The following is a 22,292-nucleotide window of genomic DNA, read 5'->3' as shown; positions in this document are numbered from 1 at the left end:
AGACATTTGCTTAGCGAGCAGACCAAAATGTATGCTGTTTCACTAGCCATTCATCCTAGGTTCTGCCTTCCATTCTATTCAGTTTAAGGCAACAAACTATGGGTGGCACTGTGGCACAGTGGTGGAGGTGCTGCCTCATAAAAACATAGAAACATAGAAAATAGGTGCAGGAGTAGGCCATTCGGCCCTTCGAGCCTGCACCGCCATTCAATATGATCATGGCTGATCATTCAGCTCAGTAGCCTGTACCTGCCTTCTCTCCATACCCCCTGATCCCTTTAGCAAAAAGGGCCACATCTAACTCCCTCTTAAATATAGCCAATGAACTGGCCTCAACGACCTTCTGTGGCAGAGAATTCCACAGACTCACCACTCTCTGTGTGAAGAAATGTTTTCTCATCTCGGTCCTAAAAGACTTCCCCCTTATCCTTAAGCTGTGACCCCTGGTTCTGGACTCCCGAACATCGGGAACAATCTTCCCGCATCTAGCCTCTCCAACCCCTTAAGAATTTTATATGTTTCTATAAGATCCCCCCTCAGCCTCACAGCGCCAATGTGAGGGTTCAATCTTGCTAGAGGTGTGGTGTGTGCAGCATTTGTACATTCTCCCTGTGCCGTGTGGTTTCTTCAGGATGCTCTGGTTTCCTCCCAATTCCAAAAACGTGCAGATTTGTAGGTTAATTTGCTTCTGCAAATTTCCCCTATTGTGTAGGGAGGTCGAAAATGGATAGAATTAGTGTATGGGTGATCGATGGTTAACGTGGACCCGGTGGGCTAAAGTGCCTGTTTTGCATCCATTTTGTACCTCGAAACTCAACTAAGCCAAATACAGAAGAGTAAGGTCATAAGGTCATAAGTAACAGGAGCAGAACTAGGCCATTCGGCCCATCAAGTCTACTCCGCCATTCAATCATGGCTGATCTACTTCTCCCTTCCAACCCCATTCACCTGCCTTCTCCACATAACCCCTGGCACTCGTACTAATCACGAATCTATCTATCTGGATGATGGATTAGCTGGTTGAAGTGAGGCACCCTAGTTTTCATTATAAGTTATTTCTACTCCAATTTCTCATTTTTACACAGCGTCCATATCTCTTTGCTAACATTAGTGATCTCAAACTCCTAGCTTTTCTTCATAACAGTGCTTCCTTATGGTTTGAAGAGGGATTTCAGTCTTCAGGATGAAGGGAAAATAGACTGATATTTAGGAAATTATTTGTTCGACTTTAAAGCTATGGTGATGTGGGCACATGGCATGGACCTGTGATTTCTTTTTCTCCTCTCCACCAGAGGCGTTGCTGTCATTTCATGTATTTTTCATTGCTCCATTGACCTTTTCTCTTTATCTGTAGGTATTTTCTCACGCTTTTGTATCAGCACATCACTAAACATAGAAATATAGACACATGGTGCAGGAGTAGGCCATTTGGCCCTTCGAGCCAGCACCGCCATTCAATATGATCATGGCTGATCATCTAAAATCAGTACACCATTCCTGCTTTCTCCCTCATTTCCCTCGATTCTTTTAGCCCTAAGTGCGAAATCTAACTCTCTCTTGAAAGGATAGTGTGTCTTTTACCCTCCTCATAATAATTTGTGTATCTTCTTGTTCTTTTGATGTTTCTGTTGATGATCTTTTGTATAATCTGGATTGTGTTATGTTTGTGAACTTCTTTCGAATATTACGAAATAAAAAATAATTCTGCCCTAAATGATCAATGCTCTATTTTAAGACTATGACTCCTGGTTCTAGATATCCATCTTCAGCCAATATGTCATTCATCATTAAAAATTTCAAAGGAATCATTCTTCATTGTTTTCTGAACTCAAAGTTCGGTCTCAACCGCATAACATAAACTCCCTATCTCTGAATTCATCTTGTGCACCATTGCTGTATTCCCTAATGGCAGATGGAGTTTAATGCTGATAAGTGTGAGGTGCTGCATTTTGGTAGGACAAATCAAAATAGGACAAACAGGGTAAATGGTAGGGAATTGAGGAATGCAGTGGAACAGAGGGATCTGGGAATAACTGTGCCTTGTTCCCTGAAGGTGGAATCTCATGTGGATAGGGTGGTGAATAAGGCGTTTGGTATGCTTGCCTTTATAAATCAGAGCATCAAATATAGAAGTTGGGATGTAATGTTGAGATTGTACAGGGCATTGGTGAGGCCGAATCTGGAGTATGGTGTGCAGTTCTGGTCGCCAAATTATAGGAAGGATGTCGACAAAATGGAGAGGGTACAGAGGAGATTTACTAAAATGTTGCCTGGGTTTCAGCACTTAAGCTACAGAGAGAGGTTGAACAGGTTGGGTCTTTATTCTTTGGAGCGTAGAAGGTTGAGGGGGGACTTGATAGAGGTTTTTTAAATTTTAAGAGGGACGGACAGAGTTGACGGGGGTAGGCTTTTCCCTTTGAGAGTGGGGAAGATTCCAACAAGGGGACATAACTTCAGAATTAAGGGACAAAAGTTTAGGGGTAACATGAGGGGTAACTTCTTTACTCAGAGGGTGGTGGTTGTGTGGAATGCGCTTCCGGTGGAAGTGGTGGAGGCAGGCTCGATTTTATTATTTAAGAGTAAATTGGATAGGTATATGGATGGGAGGGGATTGGAGGGTTATGGTCTGAGAGCAGGTAGATGAGACTAGGTCAGAGAAAGTGGTCGGTGTGGACTGGTAGGGCCGAACGGGCCTGTTTCCGTGCTGTAATTGTTATATGGTTATATGGTTATAATTAGGGAGCCCAGACCTACACACAATATTCATATGTGCTCCAATGTAAATTCAGTAAGACATATTTCTTCTTGCACTTAAATTCTCCTTCAGTGTTGCAGAATATGATATTTGTCTTCCTAATTGCTTTCTGTATCTGCATGCTAACTCTAAATGATTTGTCCATAAAGACACCATGAGCTCTCTGAACATCAATGGCTTTCAATTGCCACCCTTTAGACTTCAGAGATACAGCACAGAACCAGGCCCTTCGTCCCATCGACTCTGCGCCGACCAGAAATCACCCCATGCACCAACACTATCCTATACACTAGGGACAATTTACAATTTTACCAAAGTCAATCAACCTACAAACCCGTGTGTCTTTGGAGTGTGGGAGGAAACCAGAGCATCTGGAGAAAACCCACGCGGTCACTACTTAAATAAGCAAACTCCGTTCAGACAGTATGTCAGGATTGAACCTGGGTCTCTGGCGCTGTAAGGCAGCAACTCTACTGCTGCGCTGAGTCCGCGTTGCTGTTTTTAAGAGCTTTTCCACATCACCTTTTGGCCAGATTGCCCACCCATTCAAAAAGTGCACCTCTCTTTCTATTTTATTCTCTAAAGTGGATGATTTTATATGTTCCAGTTTCTACCACATCCTTACTCATTAATTTAGCTTTAGATGGCTCTGCATCTTAACTCACACAGCCATCTAGCTTTGTATCATCAACAAATTTGGATACACTACACATGATCCCATTATCCAATTCACTGGTATAAATTCTGAACAACAGGGTCCCAAATATGACAAGGTAGCACCTCACTTGTCACAGCCTTACAATTGCACATAATACTCTTATTCTCACTGTGTTTACTGACTACTAACTAATTCTTAATACATATCGCTTATGCTCCCATTTTATTGAAACAATTCTTATATACAAATAAACCAGATTGATTATTCAGCTATTTACAACCTCACTCTGTTAAAAATTTACAGGAGATTCAACAAATGTGACTTTCCTTTCATACATCCATGTTGAATGGTGAATCTGTAATTATATTTTTAGATGCCTAATTACCATTTTTAAAAAAAACCTGTAGTTTCCAGTAATTACTCAACCTATTCTGTAGTTTCACATTTCCTCTCTCCCACATTTCTTAAATGCCAGAACCACATTTTCCACCCTTCGATTTGTAGAAGCCATTCTAGACTTGGAAGAATTTTGGAAGGTGAGAACCAATACATCCCTTCTCTCCAGAGTGAGTCATTCCAGCTTTTTGTGTCCATCTTCAGTTTAAACCAGCATCTGCAGTTCTTTCTTCTATTGCCATCTTTGTCAAACCCTGGTAGACAGATCACCCACCATGTCCTTGGGATATATCAGCTTTTCGTTTCATTAATCTTTCCAATGATTTTGTTTTTAACTAGCGCAGCTCCTGCTGTTCTGGTGAAGGTTATGCGTTTACAACATAATAATCTATTGTATTTTATTACTGGTATTTACTGACTTGTGTATTTCAGTCATTTTGTGCATGTGGCCAGAATTGGAGGACTGCAGATTGCATAGAGGGTTAAGGGCCTGACTCACTTCGGCGATTTTTAAGGCGACTGCCGGCGACTGTCAAAGTCGTAGCAGATCGCCGAAATTTCCTTTTACCCTACGACAATGACCACGACAATGCCGGGTCAGGTCGATACAAATTACTTTTTTTGTGAAACTAGCACCCGGCTAAGAGATTACACCGTCTTCGGAAACATCGCGAAATTCCCACGCTTACCTGACCGTCAAACTGTCGCCTCCTATCTACCTGTCAAATGTCCTGACGGTAAATAAATTGGTTAACCAAAACTATCTTCTGGTATCTTTAAATGCCATTTCTGAATTTAATATTACGTGCTTCTAAATGCATCTGCGACAACCTAGCAACCCTGGGGACAGCATGCGACAGCGCTTGCTATAAGCTTCGCACCTGGAGTACTGTGTGCAGTTTTGGTCTCCAAATTTGAGGAAGGATATTCTTGCTATTGAGGGTGTGCAGCGTAGGTTTACTAGGTTAATTCCCGGAATGGCGGGACTGTCATATGTTGAAAGACTGGAGCGACTAGGCTTGTATACACTGGAATTTAGAAGGATGAGAGGGGATCTTATCGAAACATATAAGATTATTAAGGGGTTGAAAACGTTAGAGGCAGGAAACATGTTCCTAATGTTGGGGGAGTCCAGAACCAGGGGCCACAGTTTAAGAATAAGGGGTAGGCCATGTAGAACGGAGATGAGGAAAAACCTTTTCAGTGAGAGAGTTGTAAATCTGTGGAATTCTCTGCCTCAGAAGGCAGCGGAGGCCAGTTCTCTGAATGCATTCAAGAGAGAGCTAGATAGAGCTCTTAAGGATAGCGGAGTCAGGGGGTATGGGGAGAAAGCAGGGACGGGGTACTGATTGAGAATGATCAGCCACGATCACATTGAATGATGGTGCTGGCTCGAAGGGCCGAATGGCCTACTCCTGCACCTATTGTCTATTGTCTGTCGCCAAGAAATTTCTATCTGGAAAATGTATCCTTGCGCCGTGCCGAGATCAGCTACAATTCATTGAAGACTCCTCACGATCATGCCTGTGACACCCCGGCGAACGCTCGGCGACAGCCTAGTCACCGACAGTCGCCTTAAAATCGCCTAAGTGGGACAGGCCCTTTAAAGATGGAGATAGGAGTGGCACGGCTCTGACAAGATTAGGGAACTAGGATGGAAGTGTGTGTGTCTCTCTCTCTCTCTCTCTCTCTCTCTCTCTCTCTCTCTCTCTCTCTCTCTCTCTCTCTCTCTCTCTCTCTCTCTCTCTCTCTCTCCCTCTCTCTCTCTCTCTCTCTCTCTCCCTCTCTCTCCCTCTCTCTCCTCTCTCTCTCCCTCTCTCTCCCTCTCTCTCCCTCTCCTCTCCCTCTCTCTCTCTCTCTCTCTCTCTCTCTCTCTCTCTCTCTCTCTCTCTCTCTCTCTCTCTCTCTCTCTCTCTCTCTCTCGGCCGAAGGGCCTATTTCCGCACTGTATCTCTAAACTACACTAAAAACTAACACATGGGATTTTGTGCATTGAGATGGAGTGGAAGTAGTTTAGTTTATTGTCACGTGTCCCGAGGTACAGTGAAAAGCTTTTGTTGTGTGCTGACCAGTCAGCAGAAAGTCAATACATTATTCCAATCGAGCTATTTACAATGTATAGATACATGATATTGGAATAACAGTTAGTGCAAGATAAAGTCCAGTAAAATCCAATTAAAGATAGTCCAAGGGTCAAGACATTCTTATTTCTGACTCACTGCCTAAGAAGTAGAAGGCTTCCTCCCATCACTTGGTCTCTTCTTAAAGAAGGCAAATGGAATGCATTCTATTCTTTGAGAAATGTTGCAAATCTATATTTCTTTCCAAATGCTTGAGGGGCAATTTGAGACAAGGCCGCACTTACAATGTTACTAACAAACCGTGAAATTAACAAATACAATAAGTAACAAAATTAATCAAGAAGAAACAAGGAATTACAGATGCTGATATCGTGAGCTAATTAAAAAACAATAGTGCTTGAAGAACTCGTAGGGTCTGGCAGTATCTGTGGAGAGAGTGGACAGATGATGGTTCAGGCTGGGAACCTTCTTCGGACAAGATAATTATGTCCTTTTCCTTGTTCTTGAAAGACAAATACGTCTATTTAATATGGATTTCTTTTAGAATAAAAGTTTGATTATTTTTCTGTTTTTAAATTAGAAATGCGTTATATATATATATATATATATATATATACATAACACATTTCTAATTTTAAAACAAAGAAAAATTATATATATATATATAATAATAATAATAATAATACATTTTATTTATATAGCGCTTTTCATATACTCAAAGACGCTTTACAGAGATTTTGAGAACATAGGGAAATTAATAAATAGATAAATAAGTAAATAAATAAATGAACAGAGAAAGGAGACAGTAGGTGAGGTGACCTTCAGTGGTTGAAGGCAGTACTGAACAGGTGAGACTTCAGCGATGTTTTGAATGTGGTGAGTGTGGGGGAGTCTCTAACGGTTTGGGGTAGTGAGTTCCATAGGGTGGGAGCAGCGATGGAGAAAGCCCTGTCCCCCCAGGATCTGAGTTTAGTCCGGATGTGGGGGGATAGGAGATTGGCAGCGGCAGAGCGGAGGGTGCAGGTGGGAGTGTGCCTGTGGAGGAGGTCGGTCAGGTAGGATGGGACCAGGTTATGGAGGGCTTTGTAGGTTATGAGGAGGATTTTGTACTGGATTCTCTGGGGGATGGGGAGCCAGTGGAGTTTATAAAGGACGGGGGTGATATGGTCACGGATCGAGGTGTGTGTGAGTAGACGGGCAGCGGAGTTTTGAATGTATTGAAGTTTATTGATGATTTTTGAGGGTGCGCCATAGAGGAGGCTGTTGCAGTAGTCCAGACGGGAGGTGATGAAGGCGTGGATGAGGGTTTCTGCAGCTGTGGAGGAGAGGGATGGACGGAGACGGGCAATGTTTTTGAGGTGGAAGAAGGCTGTCTTTGTGATGTGTTTGATGTGTTTGTCGAAGGAGAGGGTTTGATCAAGGATGATTCCAAGATTCCGGATGTGAGGTGAGGTGGATACTGGGAGACCATCAATGTTGAGGATGAAGTTTTGGGTGGATTTGGTGAGCATTTTTGGACCAATGATGATGATTTCAGATTTGTTGCAATTGAGTTTGAGGAAGTTTGATTGAAGCCAAGATTTTATTTCAGTAATGCAGTTTGTGAGTGTAGAGTGTGTGGTGGAGGAGATTGACTTGGTGGAGATGAGGAGCTGGATATCATCGGCGAAGCAGTAGAAGTTGAGACCATGATGGCGGATTAATTGACCAAGGGGGAACAGGTAGAGGATGAAGAGGAGGGGGCCAAGGACTGAGCCTTGGGGGACACCTTGGGGGAGGGGAGCGGTGGGGGATTTACAGTTGTTAATGGAGATGAACTGGTGTCTGTCAGAGAGGTAAGATTTAAACCAGGATAGGGCTGTGCCGGTGATGTTAAGGGAGGTTTCAAGTCGGGTGAGGAGAATGGAGTGATTTATGGTGTCAAAGGCGGCGCTGAGGTCAAGTAGGATGAGGATGTTGAGGTTGCCAGCGTCGGAGGAGAGGAGAATGTCGTTTGTGATTTTGAGGAGCGCAGTTTCAGTACAGTGGTTTGAGCGGAATCCAGATTGGAAAGTTTCATACAGGTTATTGGTAGAGAGGTGGTATTTTAGTTGGGAAGCTACAGCACGTTCCAAAACTTTGGACAGAAAGGGTAGGTTGGAGATTGGTCTGAAGTTGTTTGGGGTGTCAGGGTTTAGACCAGGTTTTTTCAGAATGGGGGTGACAGCAGCGATTTTGAGGGATGGCGGGACGATGCCAGTGGACGGAGGAGTTTGTATAATGTATTTCTAATTATATATATATATATAGTGCATTTCTAATTATATATATATTTATACATTTCTAATTATTTATATATAATTAAATGCATATATATGATTAGAAATGTGCATATATATAATAAGAAATGTATATATATGAAATGTAGATATATATATACACAGATTTCTAATTTTATATCTTTAGTATATTATCCTTCAAGGATTTATATATATGTAAATTTCTAATTTTATATCTAAACTGGTATTTTATGTGTATATATATATATATATATATAATTACAAGCCTGTCAATTGATATCAATACATGTCAATGTATATATATATATATATATATATATAGACAATAGACAATAGGTGCAGGAGTAGGCCATTCAGCCCTTCGAGCCAGCACCGCCATTCAATGCGATCATGGCTGATCACTCTCAATCAGTACCCCGTTCCTGCCTTCTCCCCATACCCCCTCACTCCGCTATCCTTAAGAGCTCTATCCAGCTCTTTCTTGAAAGCATCCAACGAACTGGCCTCCACTGCCTTCTGAGGCAGAGAATTCCACACCTTCACCACTCTCTGACTGAAAAAGTTCTTCCTCATCTCCGTTCTAAATGGCCTACCCCTTATTCTTAAACTGTGGCCCCTTGTTCTGGACTCCCCCAACATTGGGAACATGTTTCCTGCCTCTAATGTGTCTAATCCCCTAATTATCTTATATGTTTCAATAAGATCCCCCCTCATCCTTCGATATTCCAGTGTATATATAATTACAAGCCTGCTAATTGATATCAATACATGTCAATGTGTATATATATATATATATATATATATATATATATATATATACATAATAGATTAACTATGTCCACTATATATATATAAATATATATATATATAATTACAAGCCTGTCAATTGATATCAATACATGTCAATGTGTATATATATATACACATTGACATGTATTGATATCAATTGACAGGCTTGTAATTATATATATATATATTTATATATATATATATATATATATAATCACAAGTCTGTCAATTGATATCAATACATGTCAATGTATATATATATATATATATATATATATATATATAATTACAAGCCTGTCAATTGATATCAATATCAATACATGTCAATGTGTTGATATATATAAAATATTATCTAATTTTTATATTTATATAATATATATAAAATATTATCTGTCTACCAACTTTGTGTGTGGACATAGTTAATTCATTATATATATATATATAATATTATCTGTCTACCAACTTCGGGTGTGGACATAGTTAATCCATTATATATATATATATGGTTATATATATATATAATGGATTAACTATGTCTATAATAACTATGATATTATATATATATATAATGAGCACTAAACCTGGTCAAACTCAGGCAAAAATCCCAAATGTGATACATGTCTAAATACTTCCAGCTACCCTCAAACAGAACACGGTGTTTGGGAACTGAGGACTGACATTTTCTAATAACAACCTTTATACACAGTTCCAAAATGCCAAGCGGCACTGAAAGTATTCATAAACATCAGAAAGAATAGTTGGAAGCTGAACTGAGACGTCTGTACCATTTTTACATTTTTAAAATTTTATTATTGTTGCACGTTGTGGTTTCTTTGCCTTCCTGCATGTGATTGTCGTCAGCGGCCGAATGATTTGCCCTCCTGGGCAACATTCTTCCTTGCAGCGAAACCCTTCTCTCTTCTGGAGCTGAAATTGACAGGCTTGTATAATTACACCCTTGGTTGTGACATCGTGGTTGACGGACAGGCGGGCTGTCCAATCGCGAATGGGCGCCGTGCTCCGGGGGCACGGCGGTAGGCGGGGGGTGGCGAAGGGGAGCCAATGGGCATTGAGGGAGGGCGGGGCTTGTTGCTACCGGAGCCCGGCAAGAAAACCACAGGCGAGCAAAAAGCTCTTCTTGTTTCAATGCTGCGCTTCCTGGACGTTTTGTAGTGTTCGCCTGCTACACTGAAAGGGGAGGAGGGGAGGAATTCCATTTAGCTTTTCCTCTGGCATCTATGCGGAACTCATAAGCTGCACAGAAAGTAGTAGGTGGCTTGGAAAAGAACCTTTATCACAGCAAAAAAAATTGCTGTTGTTGTTTTCGAATTTTTTTAAAAACAGAAAAAAAAAGAAAAATAATCTGTGGTGTAATTAAGATTTTTGCTGGTAGACGGAAGCAGCAGGGGACTCGGGTGCGGACTGCAGAGCACCAGCTCTTGTCTTGCTATGAGAGAGATAGCGAAACTACGGCGGAGACTCGGTGAGCAATGAAATGAGGCTCAGGAATGGGACTCTGGCCACTGTGTCAGTGTTTCTCACCTCCTTCCTCAGCCTGTCCTGGTACACAGCCTGGCAAAATGGAAAAGGTACAGTTTCACATTCCAAATATCCATAAATAAGTGTGCGTGTGTTTTTGTTAATCGAGATCCCTCAGGGTAGGGGGGAAAAATAAATAAATGTCTTGACTGTACATTAGAGATTCAAGTTAAATCCTGGTGTGTTTGGTGAAAAGGTACCGATTTTTGCATTTGTCACGTTTGGGATTTTAGCTGCCAGCCAACATTCAGTGTGTGTACAGAGAGGAATGTGTGACTTGAAACGTGCGTTTTGTGGCAATACTTCTAGACTAGTGAATAGGAAAGAGGGAAGCTGGCGGTATTTTCTGTTTGTGTTCTCCTGTTGGCCAGTTTGTGACTTCTCAGCGCCTGAGTTTGACCAGGTTTAGTTAGGGCTCAGTCCCGTGAGGTGCAAATCTCGTGCAGCAGGAACAGGTCGCCTGAGTGTGTTATGTCTCCACGTGAAGGAATCCATATGAGACATTTCGTTTGATTTATGAATTAAAAAGTGCTGGCAGTTTTGAATATTCCACTTACTGTTGCGGTTCCCTGCTCTGTAACGAATTGTGAAATAGGACGGATTTCCATTCTGCGGGTAATTTTTGTTTCTAAAAACGTCCAATTTAAATAAGTTTAACAGTTGTGGACATTGCTCATTTGTAGTTAAATAACTTATGTTGGTTGAGGATTGCCGAAGACAGTGTACTGGTTAAATTCACATAATGAATCCGGCCTTGCCAATGTGTGTGTGTGTTTTTAAAAATATTCTTCCCGCATGCAGTGCAGATGAATGAAATTTATCTTGGAGTTTAATCTAACATTACTGAATACGTTCTACCTTCTAATACAATGTAGTTGGCAACGAAGGTTGTTATGCAAGTATTGTGGCTTAGCCTAGCCCGGCTGTTTCTGTCCTCTTAGTAAATGTGAACATAACCATTTCACCGGCTGGGGAGCGAGAAGGGGAAAGCACTGGGCTCTTTAAATTGACCAGATGAGAGATGGAATGTAGTCCAGTAAATTCTAGCTCATTCTTTCCTGCTTGCTCTCCATAGCCTTGTGTGTTCTCGGCGGGAATAGAAGAAATTCAAAAGCTTGAGTATTCAGACTCAATTGCTGTCTGACGTTTGAAAGTGACAGGCATGATTGTTTTGCAGAAGTTCAATTGTGCCTTTTCCCCTTACCTTGAACCAACGGAATCATAAGACATGGGTGCAGAAGTAGGCCATTCGGCCCATCGAGTCTGCTCCGCTATTCAAGCATGGCTGATCTATCCCTATCAACCCCATTCTCCTGCCTTCTCCCCATAACCCTTGACACCCGTACTCGATATCTTGTCAATCTCCACCTTAACCATACCCAACTACGGCCTCCACACCCGTCTGCGGCAATGAATTCCACAGATTCACCACCCTCTGGCTAAAGTATCATCTTCCTTTTCAGGTACGATGTAAGTAGAGGCAGTTTTTGCAATGATCATTCACGAAACTGCAAACAGTTCCTGAAACTGTGAAAGGCAATGTAGAATCATAGAGTTATACCACAAGGACCCTTTGGTCCAACTCTTTTATGTCGACCAATTTATCTTCCTGAGCCAGCTCCACTGGCTTGCATTTGGCCGAAATAGCTCCAAAGTATGTGTAGCTTCGATTAATATAGCACTTGTAACAGAGGAAAATATCCAAGCTGCTTCACAGAGCATAGGTAAACAAAAGTGAGCATTGAACTGAAGAAGCAAATAATAGAATGTGTAACAAAAATCTCGGTCAATGAGATATCTTAATGAACACTCAGAGCTTGCATTGGCTGCAAAGATTTTTACAACCATTGGCCTGATGAGCGTTTCCCAGTAAATACACTATTTTGGAAATATGATTGTTGTTATCTGCAGGGATATATGCAAGAACCAAAAGAAGCAGTGAGATAAATGGCATGTACCGTCGAGCAGTGCACAGGGTGATTTATGAGCACTGGGTCCCTAGTGCAGCGTTGAGACTAATAATGACAGCTTTGGTTGTTGGATAAATATTTCCCTGGGTATTGAACAATTCAGCTGTTCAGAGAAATGTTGAGGGGATCTTTCCCACACATGTTAACGAGTGTTAACAACAAAGTCAAAGTCTGCAAAGTCAGTCTCAGTATCTTGAATGGGGCTTGAACCCAGATCCTTGCTGACAGATGGGGTCAAATGTTGCTGCCATCGCAAGTCTGCTGCTTTTGAAGGCTGAGAACGGAAGGTGCTCCGGAAGGAATTTCCAAATCTTAATTTTCTCTTAGCTGTGGGGAAGGAGGTGGAGGAGAAGACAGGTATGTAGGTCAATTCAACAGTTCAACAGAGCTTTATTTGTCATTCGGTACCGAGGTACCGAACGAAACTACATAGCAGTCATACACAAAAAAGAACACAAGACACATAACCCCAACACAAACGTCCATCACAGTGACTCCAAACACCCCCTCACTGTGATGGAGGTAAAAATTGTCCCTAGTGGGTGTAGGATAGTGTTAATGTACGGGGATCGCTGGGCGGCACGGATTTGGAGGGCCGAAAAGGCCTGTTTCCGGCTGTATATATATGATTATGATAAGATAGTGCCGATAGAACTCTCCACACTGAGATAAACAAATTTAATACGCTGTGTACAGAAGCATTTGAACTGTTAGTGAGAAGGAAGGAACTGCAGATGCTGGTTTACACTGAAGATAGACACAAGAGTAACTCAGCGGATCAGGCTGCATCTCTGCAGAAAAGGGTTAGGTGACATTTCAGGTCGAGACCTCTCCTCAGACAGGGTCTGAAGAAGGGTCTCGACCTGAAACATTATCAATTCCTTTTCCTTTTTTCCAGAGATGCTACCAGACCTGCCGAGTTACTCCATCACTTTGTGCCTATCAACTGTTAGTGACATCTTTGTAAAGTGCTGGTCTAAAATTTCCCGTCATAGGTTTTGGCAAGACGAGTATCATTTAGAGCTCATCAAGCGTGAATATTACTGCAGCTTCAGGTGGGAACCACAGCGTAGTTTAACATTTTAAAACAAAAATGGTGTCTTTGTTGAAGATAAGTTAACTTCTCCAAAACAGCACCTCTGTGTACAGGCAGCATCTCTGGAGAAAAGGAATACGTATGGTTTCAGGTCGAGACCGCACCTGGAGTACTGTGTGCAGTTTTGGTCTCCAAATTTGAGGAAGGACATTCTTGCTATTGAGGGCGTGCAGCGTAGGTCCACTGGGCTAATTCCCGGAATGGCGGGACTGTCGTATGTTGAAAGACTGGAGCGACTAGGCTTGTATACATTGGAATTTAGAAGGATGAGAGGGGATCTTATTGAAACATATAAGATTATTAAGGGATTGGACACGTTAGAGGCTGGAAACATCTTCCCAATGTTGGGGGAATCCAGAACCAGGTCAGAACCAGGGGTCACAGTTTATGAATAAGGGGTAGGCCATTTAGAACGGAGATGAGGAAAAACATTTTCAGTCAGAGAGTTGTAAATCTGTGGAATTCTCTGCCTCAGAAGGCAGTGGAGGCCAATTCTCTGGATGCTTTCAAGAGAGAGCTAAATAGAGCTCTTAAAGATAGTGGAGTCAAGGGATATGGGGAGAAGGCAGGAATGGGGTACTGATTGTGAATGATCAGCCATGATCACATTGAATGGCGGTGCTGGCTCGAAGGGCCGAATGGCCTACTCCTGCACCTATTGTCTATTGAGACCCTTCCTCAAACAGAGAGTCAGGGCAGACTCCTAACACAGCCTGTCCTGCTGAGTTACTCTGGCATTTTGTGTAAACTAGCATCTGCAGTTCTTTCCGAGACACCTTGATGTACAGCTCTTCATACAAGTACATTGGTCTGCAACATTTCTGCATTGCACTCTAGATGCGAGGTAAAATTGCCAGAGCGAACATATTAAAAGCTCAAAGATTTAATGGGTGTGATACGATTTAATTTTGGACAGTTAACCTCTTCAGACCAGAGTGGCCTCTTAACTGTTGCATGTGTGAAATCTCAGTGATCTAGTCTTCAATTTCTGTTGGACAATTGGACATATTGTCATATGTGTTTCTCTCTAATGATCCCAATGGATTCCTTTTTCCACTATACGCACCTGATTTGCCTTTGAATACACTATTTCTAAATTGTACATCCTGGTTTAGACGACTTGTGCTGATAGCACAGGAATAAATAAACTAAGTATGAAAACATACCATTCATCTGTGGCGGTATTTATGCTGCACAAGAATTCTTTCCTTTTAGAAGGATTTTCTATTGGCTATTGTCACATCCTTTTTTCCACTCAATATTTTAGTGGTAATGGGTGATGCATTTGAACAAGTCTGAATAAGGAATTTTGCTCACTTTTCACAGGATTTAATAGTAACCTTCTTGCATTTTTGGCATGCAGTTTTCAATTCCCCTCCATTGCTCTCTGCATCTATCGTGTCCAACCTACTCGTTATTTTAAAGACCAATAACTGTCATGGCATCACCTCCCCTTTTCCAAAGAGAAAACCAAATTTTTCCAATAGCTGCGATTTTTTTCAATTCTGTTGCTGTCGTTGTAAATCACTTTTGCATTTACTCCAGTGCCCTTTTTTATTAATATCACGGAGCCCAGAGCTGTGCACATTGGTCTAATTTCACGGTGACCAAGGTTCTATATTTTAATATTTACAGGTGTTGGAAATCAGAAATGAAAGCAGAAAGCAGTGAGAGGATCGATAGCATCTGTGGTGAGAGGTTTAGAATAGAAATAGGTTAAAACACCAAGTGCTGGAGAAACTCTGTGGGTCAAGCAGCATCTTTGTGAAGAATGGACAGGTGACATTTTGGGTCGGGTCCTCTACCCAACTTTAGACTTTAGAGATAAAGGGTGGAAACAGGCCCTTCGGCCCACAGAGTCTGTGCCGGCCAACGATTGCCCCATGCGCTAGCAATGTCCTACACCCTCGGGACAATTTACAATTTTACCGAAGCCGATTAACCTACAAACCTGTACGTCTTTGGAATGTGGGAGGAGCCGGAGCACCCGGGGAAATCTCACGCGTTCACAGGGAGAGCGTACAAACTCCATACTGGCAGCACCCATGGTCAGGATTGAACCCGAATCTCTGGCGCTGTAAGGCAGCAATTCTGCCGCCGCGCCACTGTGCACTCTGCCGCCATTATTAGTGTTTAAGGAAATATCCACATTATATTGCAATTCTATCTTACTCAGTTTCTGCTTTTCTCGTTTCCTGCTGCTGTTTCTATTTTTCATATCAAGCTACTTCTCCTTGTCCTCATGTCTGTTTGCCTCCTAAAACTGTTCAACTTTGCGGTTTTCTGCATGCTTTCAGTCTGGCAGTTTAAGGAGATTGGTCAGTGCTTGTACTGCAGCCACTTATCTAAGAGTGCCACACTCCTTGGCCATCTCTTCATTTCTCTAAAGATAAACCCGAAACGGTTCAATCGTTTCCCCTTTGGCTGCACATTTTGTTATGGTCTTTGAAAGTCACTTTTGCATCTTCTTTGGTCTCCCTGGAAAAACTGGTTTCAGTAGTCAGTCACAGTAAACAGACAACACTTGCATTTACACATAGGTGGGGCTGAGCTCAACCAGTGAAACTTTCACTGAAGCATGTAGTGGGGATGTGCTTTGCATAGAACTTCCCCTACAAAGGCTCTCTACCAAACCGCTCCAAGTTCAATGTAAAAAATAAGCTTTATTCATAAAAATACATGCAAGATGTACAATGGAATCAAAACCTGTCTTTCTTCACATCCACAGAATAATCAATCAATGCATTGGTTTGATGGAATAATGAACATATTCTATTTACAAAGTACCTGTGCCACTCATGGGCTGTTTGAACTGTAAACCCATCAAATGTATGAGAAGCTGTAACATGGGATTCTTCTCCTCAGTGTTCAGTAGCTGCGGGCCCTTTAGACTTTAGAGAAACAGTCTAAAGGCCCACCGAGTCCGCGCCAACCAGTGACCACCCCGTACACAAACATTATCCTACACACATTAGGGACAATTTACAATTGACAGAAACCAATTAACCTACAAACCTGTACATCTTTAGGAGTGTGGGAGGAAACTGGGGCACTCGCGCAGAGAAAACTCGCGCAGTCACAGGGAGAACGTACAAACTCCACATGGACAACACCTGCAGTCAGGAGTGAATCTGGATCTCTGGTGCTGTAAGGAAGCAACTGTACCCCAGAGCCAACTCTTTAGGTTGTAGTCCTTCCCCACAAAGCCTTAGTGATTGCTTCGTCAAGCTGCTATGCCTCCTTTTGTACATATTCTTGCAGCCTGGAACATGCCAAATGGTAGCATTTACGTTTGGGCATCTCTGATAACAATCTAGACAACCAACACTTTGTGGACAGGCCAAAGTTGATATTTGTCTCTGTCTGAATCCCTGGGTGCAGCTTGTAGGTGTCTGTTGTGCAGCTGGTCAGGACAAACCTTGACAATGAAACTTGCATCCTTTTCCAGATCTTCTTGGCAAATGCAGGGTCCTCAAAGGGGCAGTTGGTCGTCTCACCCACATTGCAGCAGGTATTGGGATTGATATTTTAAAGGGGCAGGTTACCCTACTGTACCATCTAACAATCAAGGTGCACAGCGAGACCCTGAGAAACCTGGATCACCTCCCAAACTCTTTGGAGCCATCTCTTGGCAAAATCAAATATTAACAGTGAAGTTCATTATTCCCTTCAGTGTGCCCACAAGCTTCTGATCATGGATCTGGGGTAGAGTTCATGATCGACAACATGGACCACAGTGATTCCTGTTCTGCCACATGTCTCTGCGACCTGGAATAATCATAGTTGGCATTGCAAGTCAGCGGAAAAATACCACCAAAGCTGTCTACGCAAAACCCTTCATTCACTGGTTAATTTGCCTTTCCAAAGTCATTAACAAGCTATCATCCCCACTATTAAGGCCTTAGTTAGTCAGCTATGCTGAACAGGTACTGTCATTCATAAGCCTGACACCAGATTCCCATAACGAATGGTGGGAAAAGGAGAGCAGCTGTGTAATTGTAAATTTGTCCCTGGTGTGTTGGATAGTGGTAGAATATAGGGATTGTTGATCGGCATGGACTTGTTGGGCCAAAGGGCCTGTTTCCTCGCTGTATTTCTAAACTAAACTAAACCTATCATTCATGGAATGTACAGTGCATCCAGAAAGTATTCAGACCCCTTCACTTTTTCCACATTTTGTTACGTTACAGCATTATTGTAAGATGGATTAAATTCTTTTTTTTAAATCATCAATCTACACACAATACCCCAGAATGAGGAAGTGAAAATGGGTGTTTCAAAATTTTTGCAAAGTAATTATCATCCCCACTATTAAGGCCTTAGTTAGTCAGCTATGCTGAACAGGTACTGTCATTTGTAAGCCTGACACCAGATTCCCATAACGAATGGTGGGAAAAGGAGAGCAGCTGGAAGAACTCAGCAGCTCAGGCAGCATCTGTGGAAGGAAATACAGAGTCGACGTTTCAGTTTGAGACCCTTCATCTAGATTGAAAGAGTAGGGGGGGTGATAGTCGGTGTCATGAGGGGAGGGGTTGGGGGGAAATGGATGGGCAAAAACTAGCAAGCGAAGGGTGAATCCAGGGGACGAGGGATTGATCATTGTGGTCAAGTGATGGAGGGGTGGGCGGAGATAGTGACCGAAACTGGGAGGTAATAAGTGGAGAACAGATAATCTGCATCCATTTGGATTCTGGAATTTTGATTGGAAAGGAAGGTGAAGATTGGAACTGAATGAGGGGTGGCGGCAGATGGAACAACCGAGGGAGTGGAGAGGTCCAGTGCATCTTCCAAGTGGTTATATCATTATGAGACTATTAATCCAGAGACCTTTCCTCGTGATCCATTGGGACAAATTCACCAAGGCAACTGGGAAACTTTTAAAGATGTTAATAAGTAAATCTGGATGATAAAGATCGTATCAGCAGTGGTGACCACAAACCTACTGGTCTGTCATAAAAATTGCACATGGTACACTAATGTCCTTCAGAGAAAAAGATCTGTCGTTTTTTTCCACAATGGCTCCTTTGTCCCCAAACTACCCTCTGAAAAGATTTAGCAATCCACTCAGTTCATGGGGAATTAGGGATGGGAATTAAATACTTGACATGCCTAAATTCTGGAAATGAATTAAAGTAAACCACAATTCTCATCAGATTTGTTTCCCAAAATATATACTTTATAATATTTGACAACATTTATACACAGTACATGCATTTATGTTGCAGTTCACCGATTCAAGTAATTCTTTCATGATATGCCTACAAGATTTATGATTCATCATAGCATCAATTTCTCTTCCATATACGGTGCATTCCGAAAGTATTCAGACCCCTTCACTTTTTCCACATTTTGTTACATTACAGTCTTATTTTTAAATGGATTAAATTCTTTTTTTTAAATCATCAATTTACACACAATACCCCATAATAAAAAAACGAAAGCAGGCGTTTAGAACATTTTGCAAAGTAATTAAAAAGAAGTAACTGAAATATTGCATTTACATAAGTATTCAGACCCTTTACTCAGTACTTTGTTGAGGCACCTTTGGCAGCGATTACAGCCTCAAGTCTTCTTGGGTACGACGCTACAAGCTTGGCACACCTGTATTTGGGTAATTTCTCCCATTCTTCTCTGCAGATCCTCTCAAGCTCTGTCAGGTTGGATGGGGAGTGTCGATGCACAGCTATTTCAGGTCCCTCCAGAGATGTTCGATCGGGTTCAAGTCTGGACTCTGGCTGGGCCACTCAAGGACATTCACAGACTTGTCACAAAGCCACTCCTGCGTTGTCTTGGCTGTGTGCTTAGGGTCGATGTCCTGTTGGAAGGCGAACCTCCCCCCAGTCTGCGGTCCAGAACGCTCTGGAACAGGTTTTCATCAAGGATCTTCCTGTACTTTGCTCTGTTCATCTTTCCCTCGATCCTGACTAGTCTCCCAGTTCCTGCCGCTGAAAAACATCCCCACAGCATGATGCTGCCACCACCATGCTTCACCGTAGGTATGGTATTGGCCAGGTGATGAGCGGTGCCTAGTTTTGACTGAAGAGTCCCTAGATTCCCATTCCTTACTTCACTTTTTTCAATGTTTCAATCCTACAACTGAGGTTCCAGGTCTTGTGTTATCACAACACTTCATTTATTCATGGCGAGGAAGCTCTCCGACCCAAAACATCACCTATTCCTTTTCCCCAGAGGTGCTGCCTGACTCGTGAGTTACTCCAGCATTTTGTGTCTATCTTCGGTATAAACCAGCATCTGCAGTTCCTCCTTGCACAGCTATCTTTATAACTTGTTAAATTGCCTTTTAAGTAAACTCATGCTAGGGAATTTATCAGAATCAAAGTGTAGAGGGTGAGAATTAAGCATCTGGCATTCTTGCTACCAGATTAGTTTATCCAAGTGAGCTTGGTACTCAGATGAACCTGATGGGAGGGGGACGCAGGGCAAAGCTGCCCTCTCATACCTTACTTGCCTGCTGCATCAGGCCCTTTAGACAAGCCCATTAGGAAGGCTGAGAAAGGTGACAATCCCAGGCAGCAATGGCACTCAGGTCACAGTCTCCCTGTACGTGGATGGCATCACTGTATTCCTCTTGGACCCACTATCGGTTTGTAGAAGGATGAGCATCTGCAATGAACTTAATCTTCATTTGGAGCCAGAGCGAATCACAGGAAAACTGAGGCCAATGTTCCTCACCAACTAGTGAAGCTGAATCTCCCTCTTCATGTAATCAGTCATGACATTGAAGGTGAAGGGAATGTGGTTCAGACATGCCACCAGGTTTTGGGTTTGGACCTTTCTTCAGACAGGTCAGCCTGAAGAAAGGCCCTGCCCCTTTGCATCGCCGGTCCATTCCCTCCACAGAGGTTCCTCCAGCACCTTGTCTGAAGCAGGTGAGAATGACATTCAATGAGCATGAGTCACACAATACCCCAGAATGAGGAAGTGAAACTGGGTGTTTCAAAATTAAAAAAGGCCAAAGAGTTCAATCTTGGTTTCATCAGACCAGAGAATCTTGTTCCTCGAAGTCTGAGAGTCCTATAGGTGCCTTTTAGCAAACTCCAAGCGGTGCCTTTAACTGAGGAGTGGATTCTGTCTTGCCCCTCTACCATAAAGGCCTGATTGGTGGAGTGCTGTAGATATTGTTGTCCTTTTGGAAGGTTCTCCCAACTTCACTGAGTAACTCTGGAGCTCTGTCAGAGTGACCATCGGGTTCTTGGTCACCTCCCTGACCAAGGCCCTTCTCCCCCGATTGCTCAGTTTGGCCGGGCGGCCAGCTCTATGAAGAGTTCTGGTGGTTCCAAAGTTCGTCCATTTAAGAATGACGGAGGCCACTGTGCTCTTCGGGACCTGCAATGCTGCAGAAATTGTTTTATACCCTTCCCCAGATCTGTGTCTCAACACAATCCTGTCACGGAGGTCTACGAACAATTCCTTCATCTTCATGGCTCTGTTTTTGCTCTGACATGCACTGTCAACTGTGGGACATTATATAGACAGGTGTGTGCCTTTCCAAATCATGTCCAATCAATTTAATTTACCACTGGTGGACTCCAATCAAGTTGTAGAAACATCTTGAGGATAATCAATGGAAACAGGATGAACCTAAGCTCAATTTTGAGTCTCATAGCAAAGGGTCTGAATACTTACGTGAATGTGATATTTCATTTATTTCTTTTTAATTACTTTGCAAAAATTTTGAAACACCCATTTTCACTTCCTCATTCTGGGGTATTGTTTGTAGATTGATGATTTAAAAAAATGAATTTAATCCATCTTACAATAATGCTGTAACGTAACAAAATGTGGAAAAAGTGAATGGGGTCTGAATAATTTCTGGATGCACTGTACATTCCATGAATGATAGGTTTAGTTTAGTTTAGAAATACAGCGAGGAAACAGGCCCTTTGGCCCAACAAGTCCATGCCGATCAACAATCCCTATATTCTACCACTATCCTACACACCAGGGACAAATTTACAATTTTACACAAGCAAAATTAACATACAAACCTGTACGTCTTTGGAATTTGGGAGGAAACCAGAGCACCCGGGCAAAACACACGAGGTCACTGGGAGAACGCACAAACCCCATACTGACACCACTCGAACCCGGGTCTCTGGCGCTGTAAGGCAGGAACTCTACCGCTGCACCATTATACCGCCCAGGTTACTTGATACGCACATTAGCACTTGATGTTTGCATTTGCATAATCTCCGCACATCCTGGTGAAGCCACACACAAGGATGAGAGCCACATCAGTAATTTCTTTCTCTTTTTTCTTTAAACCTGTGCATGATGCCTCTGAAGCATTAACCCTTTAGTGATTTCCAGGTAAAGTGTGGAAGACGGGGGGGGGGGGGGGGATTCTGGCCCCTGCTCTACAGGGATAGGTTATGGTCCACACACAGCCACACACAGCAATACTGACATGATTAACCCTTTGCTTCATGTTTATTCATGCTCATTGAGGCGTAGTGTCATTCTCACCTGCTTCAGACAAAGGGCTGGAGGAACCTCTGTGGAGGGAATGGACCGGCGACACAAAGGGTCAGGGCCTTTCTTCAGGCTGACCTGTCTGAAGAAAGGTCCAAACCCAAAACCTGGTGGCATGTCTGAACCACATTCCCCTCACCTTCATGACTGATTACATGAAGAGGGAGATTCAGCTTCACTAGTTGGTGAGGAACATTGGCCTCAGTTTTCCTGTGATTCGCTCTGGCTCCAAATGA

General features: G+C 42.6%; 1 protein-coding gene across 1 annotated transcript in view; it reads left to right on the top strand.

Moving 5' to 3' along the window:
* The first annotated feature begins 10,066 nt into the window (after positions 1-10,066).
* The window catches only part of mgat4a (alpha-1,3-mannosyl-glycoprotein 4-beta-N-acetylglucosaminyltransferase A), a 208,941-nt gene continuing 196,715 nt past the window's right edge, over positions 10,067-22,292 (top strand). Inside the window, exon 1 of the mRNA XM_078402138.1 lies at positions 10,067-10,547. Within this exon, the coding sequence (XP_078258264.1) occupies positions 10,454-10,547 (94 nt within the window). The 5' untranslated portion in view covers positions 10,067-10,453. The remainder of the gene's footprint in view (positions 10,548-22,292) is intronic.

Source organism: Rhinoraja longicauda, chromosome 7, assembly GCF_053455715.1.
Source record: "Rhinoraja longicauda isolate Sanriku21f chromosome 7, sRhiLon1.1, whole genome shotgun sequence".
Taxonomy (NCBI): domain Eukaryota; kingdom Metazoa; phylum Chordata; class Chondrichthyes; order Rajiformes; family Arhynchobatidae; genus Rhinoraja; species Rhinoraja longicauda.
This window is presented reverse-complemented; position numbering and strand designations above follow the sequence as displayed.